This window comes from Cryptomeria japonica, chromosome 6 (genome assembly GCF_030272615.1).
Source record: "Cryptomeria japonica chromosome 6, Sugi_1.0, whole genome shotgun sequence".
Taxonomy (NCBI): Eukaryota; Viridiplantae; Streptophyta; class Pinopsida; order Cupressales; family Cupressaceae; genus Cryptomeria; species Cryptomeria japonica.
Window position 1 is genome coordinate 445,157,883 of NC_081410.1, and position 22,709 is coordinate 445,180,591.

Here is a 22,709-nt window from a genome sequence, read left to right on the forward strand (position 1 = left end):
CATAGCCCTCACCCCAGATCTCAAGGTAACTAAGCTTAAAAAAACAGCAAAATTCAAGCATTGAAAACAACCAACTCTAAAATCAATGGGAGGAGAAAAGAGAAATTAATACCATGGCCAAGCAAGTCGAGATAAAATACTTGAGATTCCAAAGTAGTCAGCACAAAATAATTGAATGGTATAATGAGATGCAATATTAAAAAAACATAATAATTTGATCTTTTATAATGACAGTTCACAGCATAAATCAATAGAAAAAAAAGATATTTTTTAAAATTATTAAATAAAAATAATAATTATAAATTATTTGAGTTTTATTCAGAAAAATAAATTTCTATGTGATGATTAGTTGAACTGATTAAAAAAAAAATGGATGGCATGAATGCTATAGCAACTTGGTAGGAACTAAAAAATGGTAGAAACGATAGATGGCCACATAGTACATATAACTATTATTATTAATTTATTAATGTACAATCTTGTAAACGGTCAAGTCCCCAATCTCACTATTCTGTTTACTTTCTTCATAATTGTCGATCCTACGAACCACCAATATAAAACCAAAAAATGCCAAAAGAAATTGACCCAGAGAATTTAGAACCAATCATAAGAAAGCTAGCAATCAAAATGTTTTGATTAAGGTAAAACACAGATTTTAAAGGGGTTGAGACCCTTAAAACAATTAGAAAGATAAACATTGAGGACTACAAGCCAGTAAAAGACAACTCAGAAAAACAATCAAGAAACCATAAAAAGTGACAACTATTCTTAACAATCAAAATGTTAATAAATCATTTTTTAAATAATTATAATTAATGAGTTTCTATCTTTATTTTTAAACATAAATAAATTAAAAATTACTATAACTAATTAGATAAATACTCATTGCAATAATATTATCTAACAGCAAGTATCAATAAATAATGAAAAATCATATTATCATTAGAATATACATATTGTTATACATTAGTTTTTATAATTAAAGATAAAAAAATGACATTGTTTTCGCAAAAATTTCAAATGTCAAGACTTCTTAGAATAAAGACTTCTCGGCCTTTGGCTTCAGCCTCCTATCTATTACTAAACAAATCTAGATTCGCATAAAATCTTCAAGAAAAAAAAAATCAAATAACATCTTTCACCCAAAAACTGCTACTCTTACATAAATATGCATGTATCCTTGCTGTGACACGTTGAAACACGAGTACCTCACACCACCTCTAACTGTGAAAGGCAGAGTGAACCGAGATGTCCAACCTTCAAATTGTTGAGACAAATCTGCTGAAAATTGTAGAGCAGTTAAATTATACTTAGTTAAATCATACTCTTCTGCAGCATAACGACAACTGGCCCAAAAAAGTTTGAATGAGTTCCACTCGCTTTCTTTTCTAATTACCGTACTTCGTTGAGGACATAACTTGAACAAGTTCACTTCATTTCCACAATGGAGGAAACAATGTAATCCGCTTAAAGAATCTGCACTGTAATCATCTCTGAATACCAACAAATATTTTGGACCACAACCAGACATAGCAAATTGCTCGAACTTTTCCCAGGAATAGTCACATGCAGGAAATCTCTTGTACAGAATTCTCCGAAGGGTGCACTGATCAGATATATCAAGGAAGAGAGGAGGCTGAGTTTCATTATCTTGCTTGTCCTGCAGAGTCGTAAGAAAATCAGAAGAAGTCTTGTGCCATTGGACTTCTCCTCCATGTGGAAGCTGCCAAACAGAGCAATTTTTTCCTTTTATTGAAAGATAGTATCTTATCTGCTCCTGGAAAGGTACTCTCAAGAATTTAGTGGGATGAGGTATGTGGTAATGCATGAACATGCAGGTGGAGTTTCCATCAGGGCCAGTGGTGGCATAGATATATGTAAATTTTCTCTCATCCAATGTCAATGGAGGGAGGCTCTGCCACTCCAATAACCCATTTGTCAAATCAAGCATTTCCACATGACAAATCTTCTTTCCTTGATTATCACAGATTAGATAGTATATGCGCTCATCAGTAAGACAAAACTTGAAGCAGCAGGAGTGAGGAATGGTTTTTGGAGGGGGGAGAGGACTAACAATGCCCTGTTGAAAGATCTTTAGAACCAAACCGTTTCCTCCAAACGGATCATAATTACATAGGATAATAGAATTTCTCATTGCATCTTCTTTTGAATGATAGGGATAATGATTTCCTCCTCTGAGAGCCTTTCTCCATGCTCGACTAAGAGTGACCATTTTGGATCTGGTGTACCATGGCAATCTGGTCATGATTGGATCCAGTGTTATATCATTACAAAGTCCAGGGATAAGTTCTGTTGGACATCACAAACCAAACCAAACCAAGCAATCATTGATTAGCATTCCATCTAAGAGAATTTGATTATATAGTAATTGCATGATAGAAACAAAATTGCATAGAATTTAATACCTGAATTGTCTTCTCCACTGATTGTGTTAAAGCTTGATCTACCCATATTAGGTATGCACTAAATAGACAAGAAAAACAATTTATCAAATAGTTCAGAGCTGGTCATATATAATCACAGGCACTTGGACGTTGCATTAATCTATGAATCTTAAAAAGTTGGTAATAATAAATATTAAAAGAAAAAAGCTTCATAAATTTATGCTTTGTTAGCTGATGTGATTTTATGTTTAAAGAAAGAACTAATATTAAAAGAAAAAAGCTTCATAAATTTATGCTTTGTTAACTGATGTGATTTTATATTTAAAGAAAGAAATAATCATTCAAGCATCCAAGAGATTTTGTTTTTGACAATTAATATGTTTTTTCTATTTAAAATAATACAAGCACTTTCAAAATACATGTATAAATTGAATTTAAAATATTTAAATTATATTTTAGTAATTATAGAATGTATAAAAATAGTAATCAAACATATTAAATAACTAGCACTTGTACCAAAAGAAGGTGCAAAGGTTATGCCACTTGTTATTTATATAGAATTTTTTATAATTTTGAAAAGAGGCATATCGTTGCTAAAATCTATAGGGCCAAGCTTATATTGCAAAATCAATGAAATAACAATATACACTTTCAATTGACAAAAAATTGATAGTATTAATTTTAGTAACAACAGCAGTCTAGTATGGCATCGAGCGCAAAGGACGGTTGCAGGGTTCGAGCTAGGGCATCGACGCCCTAGCTCGTGGGTGGTCTCTGTTTGCTTGTGCGTCGGGGGAAGGGTGTTGGGCTTTCTTGCAGGGAGGGGAGGATCTGTCTTTTGGGTGGCTGGTGTTGGTGGTGGTGCGGTGACCTTTGGGTGGAGGGTTTGTGTTGAGCACGGCAAGGGCTCAGGTTTTCCTGCTGTTTCGTGGATAGCCTGCAGGGTAAGGGGGGGTTTGGTTCGTTTTGCCCTTTGGTGGTGCTCGGGAGGGGTGGGTGTTCGAGGATTAGTAGGGGTGTGTGGATTCCTCGTTCATCTCCCTTTGGGGTGTGAGTTTACGGTGTGGTGCGATGTCTAGTACTGGAGGAGAGGCCTCGAGGGCATCACCCGCCATGGATTTCCGTGTTGTGTTGGGTTCAAAATCCCCATCCCAAAGTATCAAGACTTTTGATAATAATCTTTTTGTTTCAAATTCGAGGTTTGGTAGTGCTGGTATGCCTAATGGCTCTTGAATTACGAAGATTAATGGCTATCTGGAGAGATGCAGTGAGAGGCCAAAATTGGTAATTCCTCTGGAGATGATAGTTGAAGATGTTGAATACTTTCCAAAACACTCGTTATATTGCATTTTTGGGGGGATGAGGGTTTCTCTGCAGTTTTTGAATAACTAGGCTCAGAGGACTTGGGCACAGGAAGGGGAAATGGAGATTATGCTGCTGGCAAACAACTACTTCATGGTTACATTCAATTGCATGGAGGATCGCAATAGGGTTTTTGAAGGAGGCCCGTATTTTTATAACCAGGTGCGATTGTTCATCAAACCTTGGCATGCATCGTTTAACCCTTCGGAGGAGCTCCTGAATAGGGTCACAGTGTGGGTTCGTTTACCCCGTTTTCCGGTGGAATGTTGTCGGGAGGATGTGTTGCAGATGCTCGCTTCATTGCTAGGGAAGCCGATTGGATCTTCAACGCAAACCTTGGGGAGAAAGGTAATGACTTTCACTCGTATCTGTGTTGAAATTCATCTTAGTAAGCCTTTGCCAGATGCCATAGATATGTGTGTGGGCTCTTATTCTTGGATCCAGCAGTTGGATTATGAGACTTTACCATTTTGGTGTAGTTTGTGCCATGAGTATGGTCATTTGCAGCACAAGTGCCCTAGGTATAAACCGGTTGTGCGTCAACCTCAACAGCCTTCTCCTAACCTAGATGGGGCTGATAAAGGAAAAGCTGCCATGTCTGATGAGATAGTGGGTGCTGATGGTTTTGTCCCAATTAAGACAAAGAACAGGAATCGAGGACAAAAGAGATCCTTGCAGGAGAGACAAGAGGAGGATACCTTTAACAAATTTGAAGCCTTGGATGACCTTAGCCAACAGGAGGTGAACCCAGGGTTAATTCCTTTGGATCAAGGTGCATCTGGGTTGGTCCCTGATAGTGTGAATTGGGATTCTACCCAGGTTCTGCAGGTGGTTGGGAGCCAGCAAATGGAGATGGATTAGATAGTAGTGGCTCAGTTGGGACCCATTTCTGGTGTTGAAGGAAAGTTGCCTGGGGGGGATGTTTCTCCTGCAACACAGAAATTGGAATCGGCTGGGGTCAAAAGTAACAAGATCTCCTTACATCTGGGTCTTCATCAGAAAGACATTAAAAAGGGAGCAACGGAGAAGATTTCAAAGGTTGGCAGAAAGAAGGATTTGGATAAGATCAAATTGATGGGGGAGAATTTAGTTGAGTCAGGGTCAGTAAAGACTCTGGATTCTCATTTTTCCAATCCCCCGAAATGATTGTGCTATCATGGAATGTGAGGGGCTTGAACAGTGGCCCTAAACAAAAAGTTGTTCGGGAGTTGATAAGGAGTCACTCTCCTAATGTCCTTTTCTTGCAGGAAACTAAATTATCTATGGAAAGTATGTTGGGTCTGATGCCGAAGCTATGGGGGAGAGGCGAGTGTCAGTGTATTGGGGCATTTGGCTCCTCTGGAAGGGTGGCCCGTCTTTGGAACCCCTTGAGGATTCATCCTATTTGGTGGGTTGCTTCCAGATCTTCTTTATCCGGGGTTGCTTCTAGCCTTGAGACTAGGGAATATATCTTGTTTACTAACATTTATGCCCCCACTGATCTTCAGGGCAAGCAGAATTTTTGGTCTCATATTTCTTTTATGCGAGGGTTGTTCCCTTTTCATCTGTGGATTATGGTGGGCGATTTCAATGCCATCTTAGAGTTGAGTGAGAAGAAGGGTAGTGTTATGCGATTAGAACCTTCTTCTTTCCTTCTTTGGGATAGTATATCAACATTGCATCTTGTTGACATTAAGCCTAGTAATGGTCTGTTCACTTGGAACAAGAAGAGGGTAGGGGAGTATTGTATTGCGGAGAGGCTGGATCGCTTACTGGTTTCTAGTTATTGGGTTGGTGGGGGGTGGTCCACATGTTCTAAGATTTTAGACTGGAGAGGTTCGGACCACTAGCCCATAAAGTTGGTGTCTTCTTTCGTTCGGGTTGCTCGCACTCCTTCGTTCAAATTCTAGCTTATGTGGTTAAGGGATCCTTCTTTGCAGGATCATGTTGTAGAGTGGTGGAGGAAAGGAAGGCCACCCTTCAGCACTACTATGTACACTTTTGCCAAGCAGCTGCAATTTGTTAAGTTTCAGCTTAAACGGTGGAATCGTCAATGTTTCGGGAATATTTTTCGTGCTAAGATAGCTGCTCAATTAGAGTTGAATGGCATTACCAGATAAATAAGAGTGCATGGTTTGTCTGAAGCCTTGCTTAGCGAGGAAGACAGGGCAGTCAAGGCTTTAGAGGAGTGGGACCTTAGGGAGGAAATCTACTGGAAACAGAGAGCTCGTATTGATTGGCTTCAAGCAGGGGACATGAATATTGTGTTCTTCTTCAATTCAATGAAAGCAAGAAGACATGGCAGTTCCATTCCTGTTCTGGTCAATGATAGAGGTGAGCAGTGTTTATCCTTACAGGGGATTTCTAGGGAGTCTTTGCAGTATTTTCAATCCCTCTTTAGTGAGGATACTCAGGGAAATCGGAAGAGGAGAATCAGGTTCTTGCTTGTATTCCTTCTCTAGTTACTAGGGAAATGAATGAGCAGCTTATGGGTCCTATTTTGTTGGAAGAACTTGAGAGGATTGTTTTTCACATGAGGAAAGGAAAAGCTCCTGGACCAGATGGGTTATCGATTGAGTTCTATCAAGATTTCTAAGATATTATCAAATTGGACTTATTGGAGGTGGTCCAAGAGTCCCAGAGGAATAAGCAGATGTTTCGGGCTTTGAATGCGACTTTCATTGCACTCATCCCCAGGTGTGATGGGGATGACCGATTAGGCCAATTCCGCCCTATCTCTCATCTTTAAGTTGATCGCGGAAAGGTTGAAGAATTGGCTTGGGGATGTCATTTCTGAGGAGCAAAGTGGGTTCGTGGAGGGTCGCCAAATCCTGGATGGTGTGGTCATTGCTACTAAGACCATTCATTCTATAGCAGCCTCCAAGGAAATATTAAGCTGGATATGGCAAAGGCTTATGATAGAGTCCGTTGGTCCTTTCTCCAGAAGATTCTTAGGACTTTTGGCTTCGCTGATGAATGGATCCAATGGGTCATGAGTTGTGTTTCGTCTACCTCCTTCCCTGTGCTAATTAATGGAGATCATACTGAGTTGTTTGGTGCATCTAAGGGTCTTCGCCAAGGGGACCCTCTCTCCCCATACATATTCATTCTTTTGGCTGAGGGTCTAGGGAGGTTGATTAAACATAACGTGGGTCTGGGTATTACTCAAGGTTGGAGTTGGGGTAATGACATGCATCCTCAGTCCCGTTTGCAGTTTGTTGATGACACGACCCTGACGGGACTAGCTCGAATCAGAGAAGCTATAAATCTGCGTAAAGTTTTGGATGTTTATCTTGCTACTTCGAGCCAATTGATCAATGAGGATAAATCTTCCATCCTCTTCTTCAACACACCTGGAACTATTCAGAGGAGAATTGCTCATATCATGAGATTCTAGGTCGGTTCTCTTCCCTTGACTTACCTAGGTATTCCTATCTCTACTCGTAATCCTCCCAGGGACTCGTGGCAGGGTGTCTTGGACAAATTTCGCATGAAGGTTGAACATTGGACACACAGATGGTTATCCTTTGCTGAGCGGGTTCAACTAATCCAGTCGATGGTTCAAGCTCTTCCTATTTATCGATGTATGCTCCAAGTGGCCCCTAAGTGGTTTGAGAAGGGATTGGATTCTCTAGCAAGGCAATTCTTATGGGCAGGCAACCTATCCTCCTACAAATGGTGTCTTGTCAATTGGGACTTGGTGTGTAGCCCGAAACAGTCAGGTGGACTTAGCTTAAGGCAGTCTACTTTATTTGGGGAGGCTTTGGCGGCTAAATTGTACTGGAGGTGGTGTGTTGAACAGGATCGTGGTTGGGCTAGGATTTTGTCTTACAAGTATATGCAGAGGATCCCGAAGGAGGAAATTCCAAGATATCCACTTGCGAGAAAAGGCTCAACGATTTGGAGTACTCTCAAGAAAGGGGGTGCCCTAATAAAGGAAGAACTTTTTTGGATATGTAAGAGGGGGGAAGAGGTGCTTTTCCGGTTCGAGTCTTGGGATGGATACCCCCCCATCACTGATCAGTTTCCTAACCTTGGGAATCTTTGTCAGAGGTTCCTGGAGGCAGGGTGGTCTAGAGTGAGCGACTTAAAGGTTGTTTATAGGTGTGGGTGGTTGGAGTTGGAGCGGTGGAAGGCTCCTAATGAATGGTCGGTTGTTGGTATAGATGAAGAGTGTGCTGAGCTGCATGGCATTTTGGCGAGTAGACATTGTAGTTCCCTTAAGGATAGGGATAGACTTGCTTGGTCCCCGAATCCTAAGGGCGTCTTGTTGTGACCATTTCACACATCGCCCCATTGCAAATGGGGACCCCTACTTTTTTGCTTTCTAGGGTTTGTTTTTAGGTCTTTTAGGGTTTTGTCTGTTAGCCTTTAGCTTTCGAGTGTCGCCAGGGGGATCACTTGGATAGCAGGTTCTGCTTGAGTGAGGTCAAGTTGATAAGTGATGAAGTCTGGAATGTCCTGGTCCTGAAATTTGGCTAAGTCTGAAAGTCCTGATCCTGAAATTTAACTAAGTCTGAAAGTCCTGATCCTGAAATTTGGCCAAGTCTGGAATGTCCTGACCCTGAAATTTGACTAAGTCTGGAAATTGAAAAAACCTCCAAAAACTAGATTTTGCAATATAACTCCTGGAGGTCTGAAACCACTCTCAAACATCCTGAAAGTATTTATGGAATATAACTTAAAGTATAAGTGACATTCACTTATACTTAAATGTTATATTCCATAAAATTATCCTGACGGAGAGTTCAAAAAGTCAAATCTCGCTCCTGACCCTTGCTGAGGGTCCAAAGAGAATTTCGCTCCTGACCCTCTCAGGAGGTCCAAAACGAATCTCACTCCTGACCCTTCTAGAGGGTCCAGAGCGAAAAATCTTATAGAGGTCATTTCTAGCCTTATTTGGTCGATTTAAGATGTCAAAGGCATGGTGGAGGATGAAGTGAGCATAATAAAGTATCCCGACTTGATTGAAGATGATGAATTGAAGGAATTTTGCCCAAGAAAGGTAAAATCGCTCTGGACCCTCTCTTCTTTCTGTACACATTTTTTGACCTTTCTTGGACATGAGAACTTATTCATAGCATGAAACAAGATGACATCTTCCTTAGCAAAGAAATTTTGAGATGAAAAGTGAAGCATTTTGGTCCAAGTAGCAAAAATCGCTCCTGACCCTCAGAAAGGTCCAGAGCGAGATTTTCAAAAGTGCACTATTCTTGCAAGATCAAAGTGATTTTTATGATTGGAAGGGATGAAGGAAAGCATGTTCTACCCGTTGAATATAATTTGGATGATCAACAAAAGAGGAAATCAACCCAAAATCAAAAAGTCACTCCTGACCCTCAGAGAGGGCCCAAGGCGAAAAACCTAATATAGGAACTTTTCATCCAAGTTTGAGGAAAGCCAAGGTTAGGCATGGGTTTGAAATAATATTTAAAATGCCTTGAAGTGAAAGGAGATTGTTGAGAGTCAGTATTTTGAAGGCAATTACAAAAATCGCTCCTAACCCTCAGAGAGGGCCCATAGCGATTTTCTAGGATTCTCTCCTTTGTTTGAAGAATTGAGAGAAAATCTTGTGTGGATAGGAAGATGTGATGTTTTGTGCCTTAGAGGCGATTTGGAATCCAAAAGATAAAGGAATTTGCCTAGAACTAGAAAATCGCTCCTAACCCTTGCTGAGGGTCCAGGGTGAAATTGCCTTTAAGGACATTTTTTCCTCCAAAATTGTTGACGAATTGACTTGGTAGTGCAAGGAAATGGATTTTGGGAGTGATATTGAAGGGTCAACAACCAAGTTGAGGTGGATTCCAGGTAGAAAATGAAAAATCGCTCCTGACCCTTGCTGAGGGTCCAGGGCGAAATTGACATTTCCACCTATTTTCCTCATGAAAAGTGTCAAATTTGAAGTGCAACACATTAACTGGATATCAATTTACCCTCCAGGAGATTTTCAAGTCAAGATGCGAAGTATTCAAGGCTAAAATTGGAAAATCGCTCCTGACCCTCAAGGAGGGTCCAGGGCGAAATCATCATGGAGTTTCATCAAGCCTTGTTTTAAAAATTAATATTCTCCAATTTGCACTAGATCGTCAAAATTGCTCACTTCAAGGCCTTTGGAAAGATTAAATCAAATTCGCATTAAATTAAAGGCATTTTAATTTAATAAATTAATTTTGTACCTTGAAATAATCAAAATAAGCATCTTAGAGGTATTAAAATTAATTTTAAAAAATAAAAGATTACAAGTTGAGCGCACAAGGCATTATTTTACCTTTATTTGACAAGTCGGCCTACTCTTTTGAGGTTTTATTTATTATTTCACCTTTTATTTGGCAAGTCGGCCTTGGAGAGAAGAGAGGTGAGCGCTCTATTTATTGGAGGGGTTTGTTTCACATTTCAAATCATTCAATCACTTCCTTAAGTGCGAAATTGGAGAGCTAATTGGAGAAGCGAAATCTGGCTTGCTTGGAGCGAATTTCTTTCAAGTGTTGAAGGCTAGAAGGAAGTGGAGTTTATCCTTTTCCAAGCTAAAGAAGGTGCAATTTGTTTAAGAGAAGGCTTTGATCTACACTTTGCCTAGCGAAATTCATCTATTTTTACATCATTTCTTAGAGTTTAATACTCAAGAGGAGGTATGGCAAAATCATCTTGACACCCTTGTTTAAGGTTTGATTTTTTAGACTTTTTTAGAAAAGTCTGAGTGTTGATTAGTTAATTAGGAAATGATAATTCTAGATTTATCATGAGGTTTCCTAATTAATATCTTAAAACTTCTTTTTGAGTCTTATTTTCTACCCTTTGATGCTCAAGGACTAATTTTGAAATGTTGTGTAGGTATCAAGATGGCAACTCCTAAGGCTGGAGTATCTACAAGTCGGCAGGTTCTCATCAAAGAAGATCCGGTCCAGGACAAAGATGATCTCCTCCAGCTCAGTATCATCAAAGAAGTCTAGCATCGACAAGGATGGCCTTCTTCGGTCAAGCATCATCAGGAATGACTTCTTCCAATCCAGCATTCCAAGGCGAGGTACATCATCATCCTGCACATCAAAGACAAAAGAAGTCAGAGCAAAGGTTCGTTGAAGAAGCAGATAGTTTCAGAAGAGTTAATTAAAGCTAGCTTCTCAGCAACATCAAATTGGCATCAACCAAGTGTCAGACGAGTTGGCATCCCAGTCATCACTCCTCCAGTCGGGTTGATCCACCTCAGCATGTCCAGATTCAATGTACCTAACTTATGGGAGGTGGCACAAACTTCGATGTACCTACCTCGGCTATCTATTGGTCGAATTTTCCAAAGAAGACATGTGTCCAATTAATACAATTTTATCATTGGTCAAGCATTAAATGTTATGTAATGGTTGTAACAAACCCTAATTAGGGTTTTCATTATTGAATCTTGGCCATTGATCTCAAATTGATCTTAGCCATTGAATTGTATTAAGGGCACTATATAAGCCCCGACTCTTCATTTTGTAAAGGCAAATAGAAGACAGATAGTCAGTAGTTAGGAGGTGAATAGTCAGTTGATAGAATAGCAATTAGAGTACAATAGGAGGACAAGGCAAGAAATTGTTGCCATTGATTGTAAACAAACTCCATTTTCATTGAAGTAATGGTGAAGTGTGTCGTTTCTTGCAATATGCATGGTTTCTTGTTGAATCTTCAATTCTAGATGGTAGATGATTAGATTGAATGAAGAAAATTGTTGAATGCACCTGTGTGGAATCTGTCTAATCCAAACCACTAGCCTCTTGCTGATGGTAAGTGCGCCTTGCGTGGTCAACTACAACAAATGAGCTTAATCATAAGTCGTTACACGTCTGTTGTTTCATGCATTTTCTTGAATGGTGATCATTGTCGGATGGTGTACGATTTAAACATATTAGAAGCATCCCTTAGAAGATCGCATTGAGTTGATGTTGAATTGTTCAGCTTGATGGTGAGACCCAGCCCAGTAGGACTCCACCTAGTCGTTCATCCATCTTCTCGCATTCTAGGTAGTAGAGTAGACTTCCTGAACCCTGCATCTTTTGCCATTTGTTTGTCGTCCAGTTAGCTAGTAAAATCCTGTGTTCCAGCAATATTCAAAGCAAATCAGAAGTTTAGTCATCAAGTGTAAGTCCCCTTGTGATTCCAGCAAATCACATCATACCACAAAGAGCTTATCCACACGTAGAGATCCTACAGCAAAGAACCTTGAAGTCATCCCGATTGATCCTTTTCGCGACATCTTCAGCATTCGGAGACTTTATTCAAGAGAGGATAAGGTACCTTTAGGTATTTTATTTTGTGTTTCATAGTGTACAAAATACACGTCAACACGTCTTTACTGTGGCCAGTGGGTACTAGGATTTGTTGTCCCATAGATTGGAGGGGAGGGAGATGCACTGGTGGAAATATGCGTGGAATAATTTCTCTTAGCGAAGTGTAACTGTTTTGCTTGGACTTTGGCTTTGAATAGATGTCTAACATGGGACAATATTCGCAAGCGGGGGTTCCTTGGGCCTTCCATTTGTGTCTTGTGTGGTAATGGGGAGGAAGATTCCTCACACCTGTTCTTTAGATGCCCTTTCTCGCTACTAATCTGGCATTACTGGTGGGGGGTGTGGAAGCATCCTTGTGTTCATGCGGATTCTTTGGTGGAGTTTTGGAGCAGTTTGGGCAGGCCTCCTATTTTGTCATCTTTTCTCCAGACTGTCTGGCACATTGGGCCCATTTTCATACTTTGGCAGATCTGGTTAGAGAGGAATAGGAGGATCTTTAGGGAGGTCAGACTGTTAGTTCAGCAAGTGTGGAACAGAATCATTGGAATGATCCGGAAGACGGTGGAAGCTAAATGTGAGGTGAATTTTCCTCTGGATAGAGGAGGCTGATATTGTGAGTAGGTTGGGTTTGCCGAAGGTGTCTCCCGTCTCAGCTTGTGTCAGGAGAGGTAGACATGCTATGAAGAAGGTTCAAAGGGTGGGAAGGTGGATGCCCCCTCAGGATGAGTCCATCAAGATTAACACCGATGGCTCCTCTAGGGGTAATCCAGGTCCTGCTGGGATTGGTGGTGTTGGTAGGGATAGTATGGGGGAGGTGGTTTTATTCTTTTCAGTGCATAAAGGGTGGCAGTCTAATAATTTTATAGAGGGATTAGCAATTTTCTATGCCCTGGAGCGTGCTTTTGAGTTGGGGTGGCGGAAGGTTATCTGTGAATCGGATTCTCAAATTATTGTTAACCTGTTGATTGAGCAGAAGGTGAGTGGGATTAATTGGCAGCTGGCAGAGATTGTTCACCAGATTCTACAAATTAGTACTATGATGGAGAAGGTGTCTTTCATCCACATTCCTTGTGAATGGAATAGAGCAGCTGATTGTTTGGTTAAGTGGGCCTCGGAACATGGTGATGATTGGAAAGTTGAAGGTTGGGAGCATCTCTCCCCGGATTACTGTCAGGACTTGCATAAGATCTTTGCTGAGGATATGGTTAGTTATAAAGCTAGTTGATCTTTGGTTGGGTTTGTGGTTCTTTTCTGGGGCTTTGAGGCTCTGGTTTTCTTTTGTAATTCTTGATTCTGATTATCAATAAAGTCTTCACCCCTTTATTCAAAAAAAAAAAAAAAAGCAGTCTAGCCCCTTGGAGTGGGGGAAGTTAGAGAGATTTAGCAACTGTGGTCCAAGCTCAAGACTACACTAAAAGTCCCCAAACAAGTTTTTAATATTACAATTGATTGGGGATAGTATTAAGGTCCTACATTTAACAAAAGTACAAATCATCCAAAATTAGTAAATAGTGTCAATGGAGCCTTGGTTTATTGATGAAGTTGAATGGTATGGTTCCAAATGAGTCATCCAAGGATCAATTCTTGCTAAATGCAAGGCCTCAACACCATAATATATGAGGTTGTCATCATTCCCGAGGACTTTGGTGGAATAGACACCCCTCAATCCTTGATTCCCAGTCCAAGAGGTTTCAGCCTAAGGCACATGCTCCCCTATCAAGGAGCTAATCGATCCATTGGGTTTGTGTAATGTTCCCTTTTTGAAATGGGATTTAAAAATTATATAATAATATTATTATTGTATAAAATAGTAAAAATAAAATATTATATAATCAAAATTTTACCAAGTTCAATGAATAGTCAAGAGGCATGAAATGAAAAGTTGTCTTCCGAAAGCATGAGATATATAAGGGAGAAGAGTTCATCAGAAAGGGGATATCGAGGAAAGAAGAAAGAATGGAGCATGTGAATCAAGAAAGAGTTTATAGAAGGAAAAAGGAATGGGAAGGAAATAAGGAAGTGACTCCTTCAAAAGGCAAAAATTATGAAGGGTTGTGCTCTTTCAAAGGGTGGTAGTAGTGAAAGGTTGTGACTCTTTCAAACGGCATAAATGACGAAGAGTTGTACTCTTTCAAAAGGTAAAAATTGTGAAATGTTGTCTCTTTCAAAGGGTAGAAATGATGAAGAGTTGTACTCTTTCAAAGGGTGGTAATTGTGAAGGGATGTGACTCTTGCAAAAGGAGGTGTGACTTCTCCCTCACATTAGAAGATATAAAGGAGAGAAGGTTTCATTTGAGGAGGACATCCAAGGGAGATCAATTTGGAAAATAATTTATTATTCTCAAAAGGCAGCAATGGAGGGTGGCGACTCAAGTATTTTAAAAGTTGATGACCATTTCACCAATGAAGTGTAAAAGAGATCATTCCAATCATTCAAGGATCACTTATCAATCATCACTCAAGAATCCACAAAAGCAATCAACAATTATCAAATCGAGCAAACCACTCTATCAAATCAGCATTCATTCAATCATCATTCACCAATATGTCAAACCAACATTCATTACATCATCACTCATCAATAATTTAATCAACAATCTCTTAATCATCACGCACCAATGCCTCAAATCGTACAATCAAAGAAATTCATTCAACCAATCAATCATTCATACAAATATCAATCATTCAACAACAATCGAATCAGAGCAGATTTTACATACATGATCTGCATTCAGAAAACAACAGCCATTTGATTTAGCAAGTAATTGGTATGCAATATGATTAAATATATTGTTTAAAATGTAATCTCTTATGTATCTTTGATCTAGTCATTAATTGGAATTACCAATCTATTTAGATTCTTCTAATTAGTAAACCAATCTATTTATTTTCCTACATGCAATCATATATGGATTAGTAAGGAAACATGTTAGTTCCCACAATGTAAGTAGGCCACCCCAAGTTGGATGGATTAGAGGTCCTGCCACTTCTGGGACACGGGGTGGAATTGTCTTGGTCAGATGTATTGTGCCCTTGGGTTTTGTTGTGACGAACAGTTTTCGGGCACCTTATCCTGTTTTCCCCTCCAATCCCTACTATGGTTGGTTGTTCGAAGTGAAACGATAGAATGGATCCAAATAGGTGATGTTTCCTATCATTTCATGAATGTTAATTGTTTGTTTACTTTTAAAAGTTTAACAGCCTATTATATTAACTAGTTATAGCATACTATTTGTAAACAAATTATATTGTCGGAATTGTTACTTTTGGGCAAAAATTAGGTATACCCCACTAGGGGATATTACAATTGTTATCTAAAAATTAATCCTGCCAGCCTATGAGAAAAACCTACTTTAAATATCATTCAATTAAGAAACTGGAAAGGAAGCATAATAGGGAGATGCATGAGTACGGGTCCCCTCAATTGAGTAGACACCCATTGAGTTGGTTGCTTGTGGGCTAAGGGGTCGGATTGACTTGGTTGGTTGTTCAATGCTCTTGGGCTTAGTTGTGGAGGATAGCCACCTGTCGCCCTATTATGCTCATGCTTCATGTGTATTTATGTGTATACTTCATATCTTACATCTATTTGTGTATGCTTCATGCCTTATGCTTCATGCCTTTTGCTTCATTCCTTATGTGTATTCACACCTTATGTGTATACTGCAAACAGTGGACATCTATTTATGTGTATACTTAATGTCCTATGTATATTTATGTGTATGCTTCATGCCTTACGTGTATTTATGCGCCCTACGTGTATCCATATGCCTTACATGTATTTATGTCTATGCTTCATGTGTATCTATGGATATGCTTTGTATCTTGTGTGTATTTATGTGTTTGCTTCATGTTTGATGTGTTTTCAACGTGTTTACTCCATGTATGTTTTATATGTGTACCTTTCCCATGTATGTCTTGTGTCTTGTGTGTATCCTTCATATCTTACATGTATTTATGTGTTTCCTCCATGTCTATGTGTGTGTGCCTCCCTAAATATATATGTCTTGCATATGCTTCACATCATGTCTGATGTGTTTTCAGCAAGTTGTTTATTCCACGTTTATTTTAGGAATGTTTCAAGAGTCATACTCTTGCATTCAAATCAACATAGGGTGCAAGTTTAAGATCATCAAGGCCCCTCTTTCTGCAAACATGGGTCTCACACTCGTATACTTCATTGGTAAGACACCAGTAAAAACAACAAAGGGATTGTTGAACATGAAAAGGAAGAATATGTGAGATTACAAATGCTCAAAAACCATTAAGTGTTAGTGTAAGAACTTGATGAGTATAGTAAGTTTGCCTAAAAATTGTCATAAAATGTGAAAGAAAACGTGTTAAGAATAATACCCATTCACAATATGTTCATGACAAACAATAGCAAGCCGCTAAGTCATAAGACAATAGCCATAAAATAATGGGAGGAACAGTCTATAATAACACTACCCGCAACAAGTTTACAACACAAGACTAAAACTTACTAATAACCTCGTCATTAATTAGTCCAAGCTGTTCTTGACAACCACTCAAATCCCAATTTAGGTGTAAGATCCTTCGTGACAAATCATTACAAAGAAGTGACTGGAATATCAAGAGATCCTTTATCATCCTTAAATGGCTACCTGCTCCATTCTTAATACACACAATTATTTAGGGAATGTTTCCCCCCCTTCAAGATTAATAATAAGTTAAATGCTGGAAAGGTATAATCCTTACTATACTTCTTGACCATACTATTATGACAAGCAGTTCACCTAGTCAGATATTTAAACATCCCTTAAACGTATTATCCTTTTGTTATTCTTACCATCACACGCATTAGTGATCTTCTCTATGACCATTCAGCCTGATCCTAAACATGCATACACATGAATTGCAATGCTAATACACAAAAACCCACTTTATTGAATCCTTACTGCCCAAAGTTCAAATACATAGCTTTGCAAGCTTATGCCTCGAGAGAATTTGATGATATATAAAGCCTCGTGCATTGAATACAAGCATCTACAATAAGGAAGATGTTGGGCATTACCAAACTATTATAGCACAAGGTTCATGATGCAATCTGGACCTCTTCTTCCCAGCAAGACAATCTCTCATTAATCTTAGAACTGCAAACATTGGACACTCATAAGGATGTTCTAAATATTCATGAAAGCGTTTCAGAAAACTAAGTTAACAATGGATGAGTGAAACAAATCAGAGGCCTGCAAAGACATTGGAGAGCATGGAGAGCATATGGAGGAACATTTACAAAAGTGTAATGTGAACTAAAACAGTCATGAAGACAAGACTGTGATAGGTCTAGGAAAACATTGCAAAGTCATCAGGACAATGAACAGAGTTTAAGCGAACAAGAGGATAGTTGGATAGAGGTCCTTGCCCTACTCATTTTGAAGGTCAAGTTCATTGTTGTGTATGACAGAGAAGACAGGAAAAGATAGCGGCCTGTATGAGAATGAAGACAGTCATGTCCTCAATCATGTAAAGTAGGGCCATATAATGTATGGAAGAGACAAGTGTTGTGGAGTCCCAAGTATGAAAAAATTGATGTTGCATTTGTGTTTTCAGGGTATCAAGAAGCTATTCAAGGCAGAAATCTAAAATAATTGCCTTCGTTGTGGCCATGGTGGGCCTTTGTTGCTGTTGTAGTTGTAATAATGAAGTTGTTGCAAGCTATCAACATTGTTTGAAGTATATGGATCCTATTGTGCTCGCTGAATTTACAGCTATAAGAAAATCATACAAATCTAAGGCAAACACAGTGAAGAAAGAAACAACAATTATATCAGAGTAATGCAGCCGAAGCTAATAACAAGGAGGATTTAAGGATTACAAATCCCCAGGGGTTGACCTTCTTATTGGCAAAAAAAATCAGTTGACAAGATTAAAACCAACATTGTTAGAGGACAAGCAATCTTGGGCAGGGCAGACTGTACTGTCCCCTTTTTGAAATAGGATTTAATAAAAAATAAAATAAAATACAATAGAATCAAAATTTAATTAAGTTTAATGAATGGTCAAGCAGCATGAAATGAAAAGTTGTGGCCCCCTTCAACATGAGATATAAAAGGTAGAAGAGTTCTTTAGAAAAGGGTATGGAGGAAGGAAGAAAGAATGGAGCATGTGAATCAAGAAAAAGTTTATATAAGAATAAAGGAATAGGGAGAAAATAAGGAAGTGACTCCTTCAAAAAGCAAAAATTATGAAGGGTTCTGCTCTTTCAAAGGGTGGTTATTGTGAAAGGTTGTGACTCTTTCAAAGGGCATAAATGATGAAGAGTTGTACTCTTTCAAAAGGTGAAAATTCTGAAAGGTTGTGACTCTTTCAAAGGGTAGAAATTATGAAGAGTTGTACACTTTCAAAGGGTGGTAATTGTGAAAGAATGTGACTCTCACAAAAGGAAGATATAAAAGGTGTGACTTCTCCCTCACATTAGAAGATATAAAGGGGAGAAGGTTTCATTTGAGGACATCCAAGGGAGCTTCATTTGGAAAATAATTTACTATTCTCAAAAGGCAGCAATGGAGGGTGGTGACTCAAGTCTTATGAAAGGTGGTGACCTTTTCACCAATGAGTATAAAAGAGTTCATTCCAATCATTCAAGGATCACTTATCAATCATCACTCATAAATCCACAAAAGCAATCAACAATTATCAATCAAGCAAACAGTCAATCAGCAAACCACTCTATCAAATCAGCATTTATTCAATAATCATTCACCAATATATCAAACTAACATTCATTACATCATCACTCATCAATCATCTAATCAACAGTCTCTTAATCATCAATCACCAATACCTCAAATCATACAATCAAAGGAATTCATTCAATCGATCAATCTTCATACAAATATCGATCATTCAACAACAATCATATCAGAACAAATTTTCTATATATAATCTGCATTCAGAAAACAGCAGCCATTTGATTTAACAAGTAATTTGTATGTAATATGATTAAGTATATTGTTTAATATGTAATCTCTTATGTATCTTTGATCTAATTATTAATTGGAATTGCCAATCTATTTAGATTCTTCTAATTACTAAATTAATCTATTTATTTCCCTACAAGCAATCATATATGGATTAGTAAGGAAACATGTTAGGAAGAGGCAGTAGACCGGTTCCCACAATGTAAGTAGGCCACCCCAAGTTGGATGGACTAGAGGTTCTGTGTGATGTCCCCTTCTAGTTGACATCTGTCAGCTGGGTAGATTAGCCTATTACCAGTGAACCACGGGGACGCGTCCCCCCTTTTTGGGCACGTCCCCCCCTTTTTGGGCGCGTCCCCCCATCAGGGACGTCTCGAGGACGGGGGGACGGGGACACAACGTCCCCCGCCGTCCCGCCACCGCCACCCAATCGCCGTCGGGACGTGGAGACGTCTCCCACGTCCCCATGCCTAAACAAACTAAAAAAGCAACATTTTAAAAAGCATGTGCCTTTTGGGGGGATTAAGGGGTAACCCTAATTGGACATGGGCCCCACCCAACCCCCGAAAACAACACAAAAGCATTTTTTTTTTGAGATTTAACTCTCATTTTGGTAAACTGATTTTTTTTTCCAGCAAGCTAAAGAGGAGGAAAAACTTGAAAAAGACTGATTGAAGGGGTGAGAAAAGCTGATTGCAAATGTGATAGGAGCTAGAAGAAGCAAGAAGAAGAGGAAGAAGAAGATTCTTCTACATTTTGGAGAGATTTTTCAAGCACAAGGTAGGGTTTTTCAACTTTTTCTTGTTTTTTTTTTGTTTTTTACTTTTTTTTTGAATATTTTCTGATTTTCATTGTTCTATGTCATTTTTGGATTTTTTTTCCCTATTCATCTCAAGACTCAAAATGAGATTTGATGTTGAATCTTGAGGGCAAAATGATGAATCATTTTGCCCTCAAGATTCAACATCAAATCTCATTTTGAGATGAATAGGAAAAAAATTTTAAAATATATTGTTAAACTAGGCTGATGTTATTTTTATTTTGTGAAATGCAGTGTCAATTTCACAATGAGCTCCCAAGGCATGAGTGAAGATGACATGGAAATCCATTCTCATAGTGAGAATGATTCAGAATATGAACCTGAAAATGAGGGGGGTGACCATGGGGCTGATCCTGGAGCCCAATCTAGCTCTATGGCAAGTGCACCAGCTAGTACAGGTTGCCCTTCAGAGTTGTTGGCACCATATGCTAGGGGTCATTTTGATCCTAAGTCTCCTCTAAAACAGTTTGCTTCACGAATATCAGTACAAGGCACTGCATCACATTCAAGTGGGGGAACAAGGAAGTGGAAGTGCAATATTTGTGACACAGAATGGTTCGGTAACATTAGTAGGGTGAATGCACGCTTTCTGTTTTGGAGAGGAAAAGGCGTGAAACATTGTAAGTTTTTGGAGGAAGCCAAAAATATACAGTACAGAATTGAGTTTAACGGGATTTGGGGGGTTCCAGATGACACAAATATTTCAATGCCTACTACTTTGTCTGCTAGGGCAGCACTTCATACTTCTCATGCTTCGCAGACGAGAGGAATGATGTTTGGATCTCCATCCACTTCCACTTCTACTACCACCAAGGCTGGGAAACATAAGTTGCAGACAGCACAGAGCAACCCCATTACTGATATGTTTAATGTGCAGCTGAGAGATGAGATAGATGAATCCATTGGCAAGTTCTTCTTTGCCAATGGCATTCCATTTCATGTTACAAGGTCTCCTTATTATAGGGAGATGATGGCTATGGTGGCCAAGGGAGGACCATCTTATGTGCCACCAGGGGAGACGAAAATGAGGACCTTGATCTTGGATAAAAGCTATTCCAAGATCAATATTTTGATGGAGAAGATGAAAGCATGTTGGGTGGCATCGGGGTGCAGCATAGTTATGGATGGGTGGACGAACATTAGCCATCGTCCACTCATCAACGTCATGGTCACATGTGCAGAGGGCCCATACTTCCTTAGAGCAGTTGATTGTACAGGGCATCGTAAAGATGCTGATTTCCAGTTTCAGGTCCTCAAGGAGGCTATTGAGGAGGTTGGGCCACAAAATGTGGTCCAAGTAGTGACAGATGCAGCCCATGTGTGTAGAGCAGCAGGGAGACTCATTGAGGCAGCCTATAGACACATTTGGTAGACCCCATGTTGTGTGCATGCCATGAACAATGCACTCAAGGACATGGGGAAGATAGACTGGATTAGAGGAGTGGTCACCGATGCAAGAGATGTGCAGATGTTTATCTGCAACCACCACACTTCACATGCACTCTTCAGGACCTTCGCGAAGAAGGAGTTCTTGAAACTAGTTGAGACTAGATATGCATCCTATTTCATTCTCTTGGAGAGAATGATTGAGTTGCAAGAGGCATTGCAACTCATGGTTATGACTAATGAGTGGAATAGGTGGGCTGAGGCCAAGAAAGAGCAAGGGAGAAGGGTGAAGGAGATAGTGAAGCGTGATGTGTTTTGGACTAATGCGAAATACATTGTCTCTATCATTTCTCCAGTATTCCAGGTGATCAGATATGGGGATGGGGATGCACCTAACCTTGGAGAGGTGTATGAGTGCATTGACTCTATGCTTGACCAGATGAGGGTTGCTGTGCGAGTGAAGGACCCCTCTTTAGCATTCTACAATGAGCAAATCCAGCCTATCATTCAGCGTAGATGGGACAAGTTGAACACTCCTTTGCATATGGCTGCCTTTGCCTTGAATCCTAAGTGGTACAAGGCTAGACCGGGTAGACTAACACCGATTCAGGATGATGAGGTGAAGGCGGGTTTCTTTAGGTGCATAGAGAAGATGTTTGATTCCAGAGATGTTGGCACAATGCGCACTGAGTGGGGAAGATTTGCCACTCTTAGAGGTTATTCAGATGCGGCAAAGATGGATATAGACAACATGGCACAAGAGGACCCACTTTTATGGTGGAATTGTCATGGCCCGAAATCTTTGACCACCACTCTAGCCATCTGTCTGCTATCCCAGATTTCCAGTTCTTCAGCTGCTGAGAGGAATTGGTCTACATATAGCTTCATCCACTCTCTTAAGAGGAACAGACTTACCTCTAAGAAAGCAGAGAAGCTTGTGGCTGTACACAGTGCTTTGCGTCTCATTGACCGCAAGACACTCATGTACAAGGAGAGTCCAGCGGCACGATGGGATGTAGAGCCAGAGGAGCCTTCATAGATTGATGAGGAAGATCCTACCACTTCAGATGCAGGGCTAGTTGGTGTGAGCTTGAGGGACCTTGATCCTCAGGAGTCCAGCAGTTCCAATGAGGAGGAGTTCGCAGATGATTAGAGGCCTCCATTAGCTACAGTTTGAGTTTTCAGTTTTGTCATTTTGTATTTGACTCTAGTCTCTTTTGTAATGCTATTGCTACTCATATTTGTATTTGGCTACTCATTGTAATGATGAATCATGTAATCATCTTTATTATTATAGACTTTGCAATGGCATCAGATATTCGTATTTTCGTTTTCCTTTTTCGATATTCATATGATAGAAATGAGAAATCTCCAATTTGACAATTTCATTTGTCAAATTTTATTTACTTTTAGCAAATAGTTACATATCACTAATCTAAGTAATCTTGGTATTTCCTATAGTTTCATTTGAAATCTAATTCTTATACTGTTATACATCTTTTCAAAACTAGTTTTTCAAGTACTATATGTATATGTATAAGTATATGAG

General features: G+C 39.4%; 1 protein-coding gene across 1 annotated transcript in view; it reads right to left on the reverse strand.

Annotated features, from left to right (window-relative positions):
* Positions 1–911: 911 nt before the first annotated feature.
* Positions 912–22,709, reverse strand: part of LOC131037511 (uncharacterized) — a 38,016-nt gene continuing 16,218 nt past the window's right edge. Inside the window, exons 3-4 of the mRNA XM_057969669.2 lie at positions 2,427–2,484; positions 912–2,310 (exon numbers count right to left, since the gene is read on the reverse strand). Of these exons, the coding sequence (XP_057825652.2) occupies positions 1,139–2,310; positions 2,427–2,484 (1,230 nt within the window). The 3' untranslated portion in view covers positions 912–1,138. The remainder of the gene's footprint in view (positions 2,311–2,426; positions 2,485–22,709) is intronic.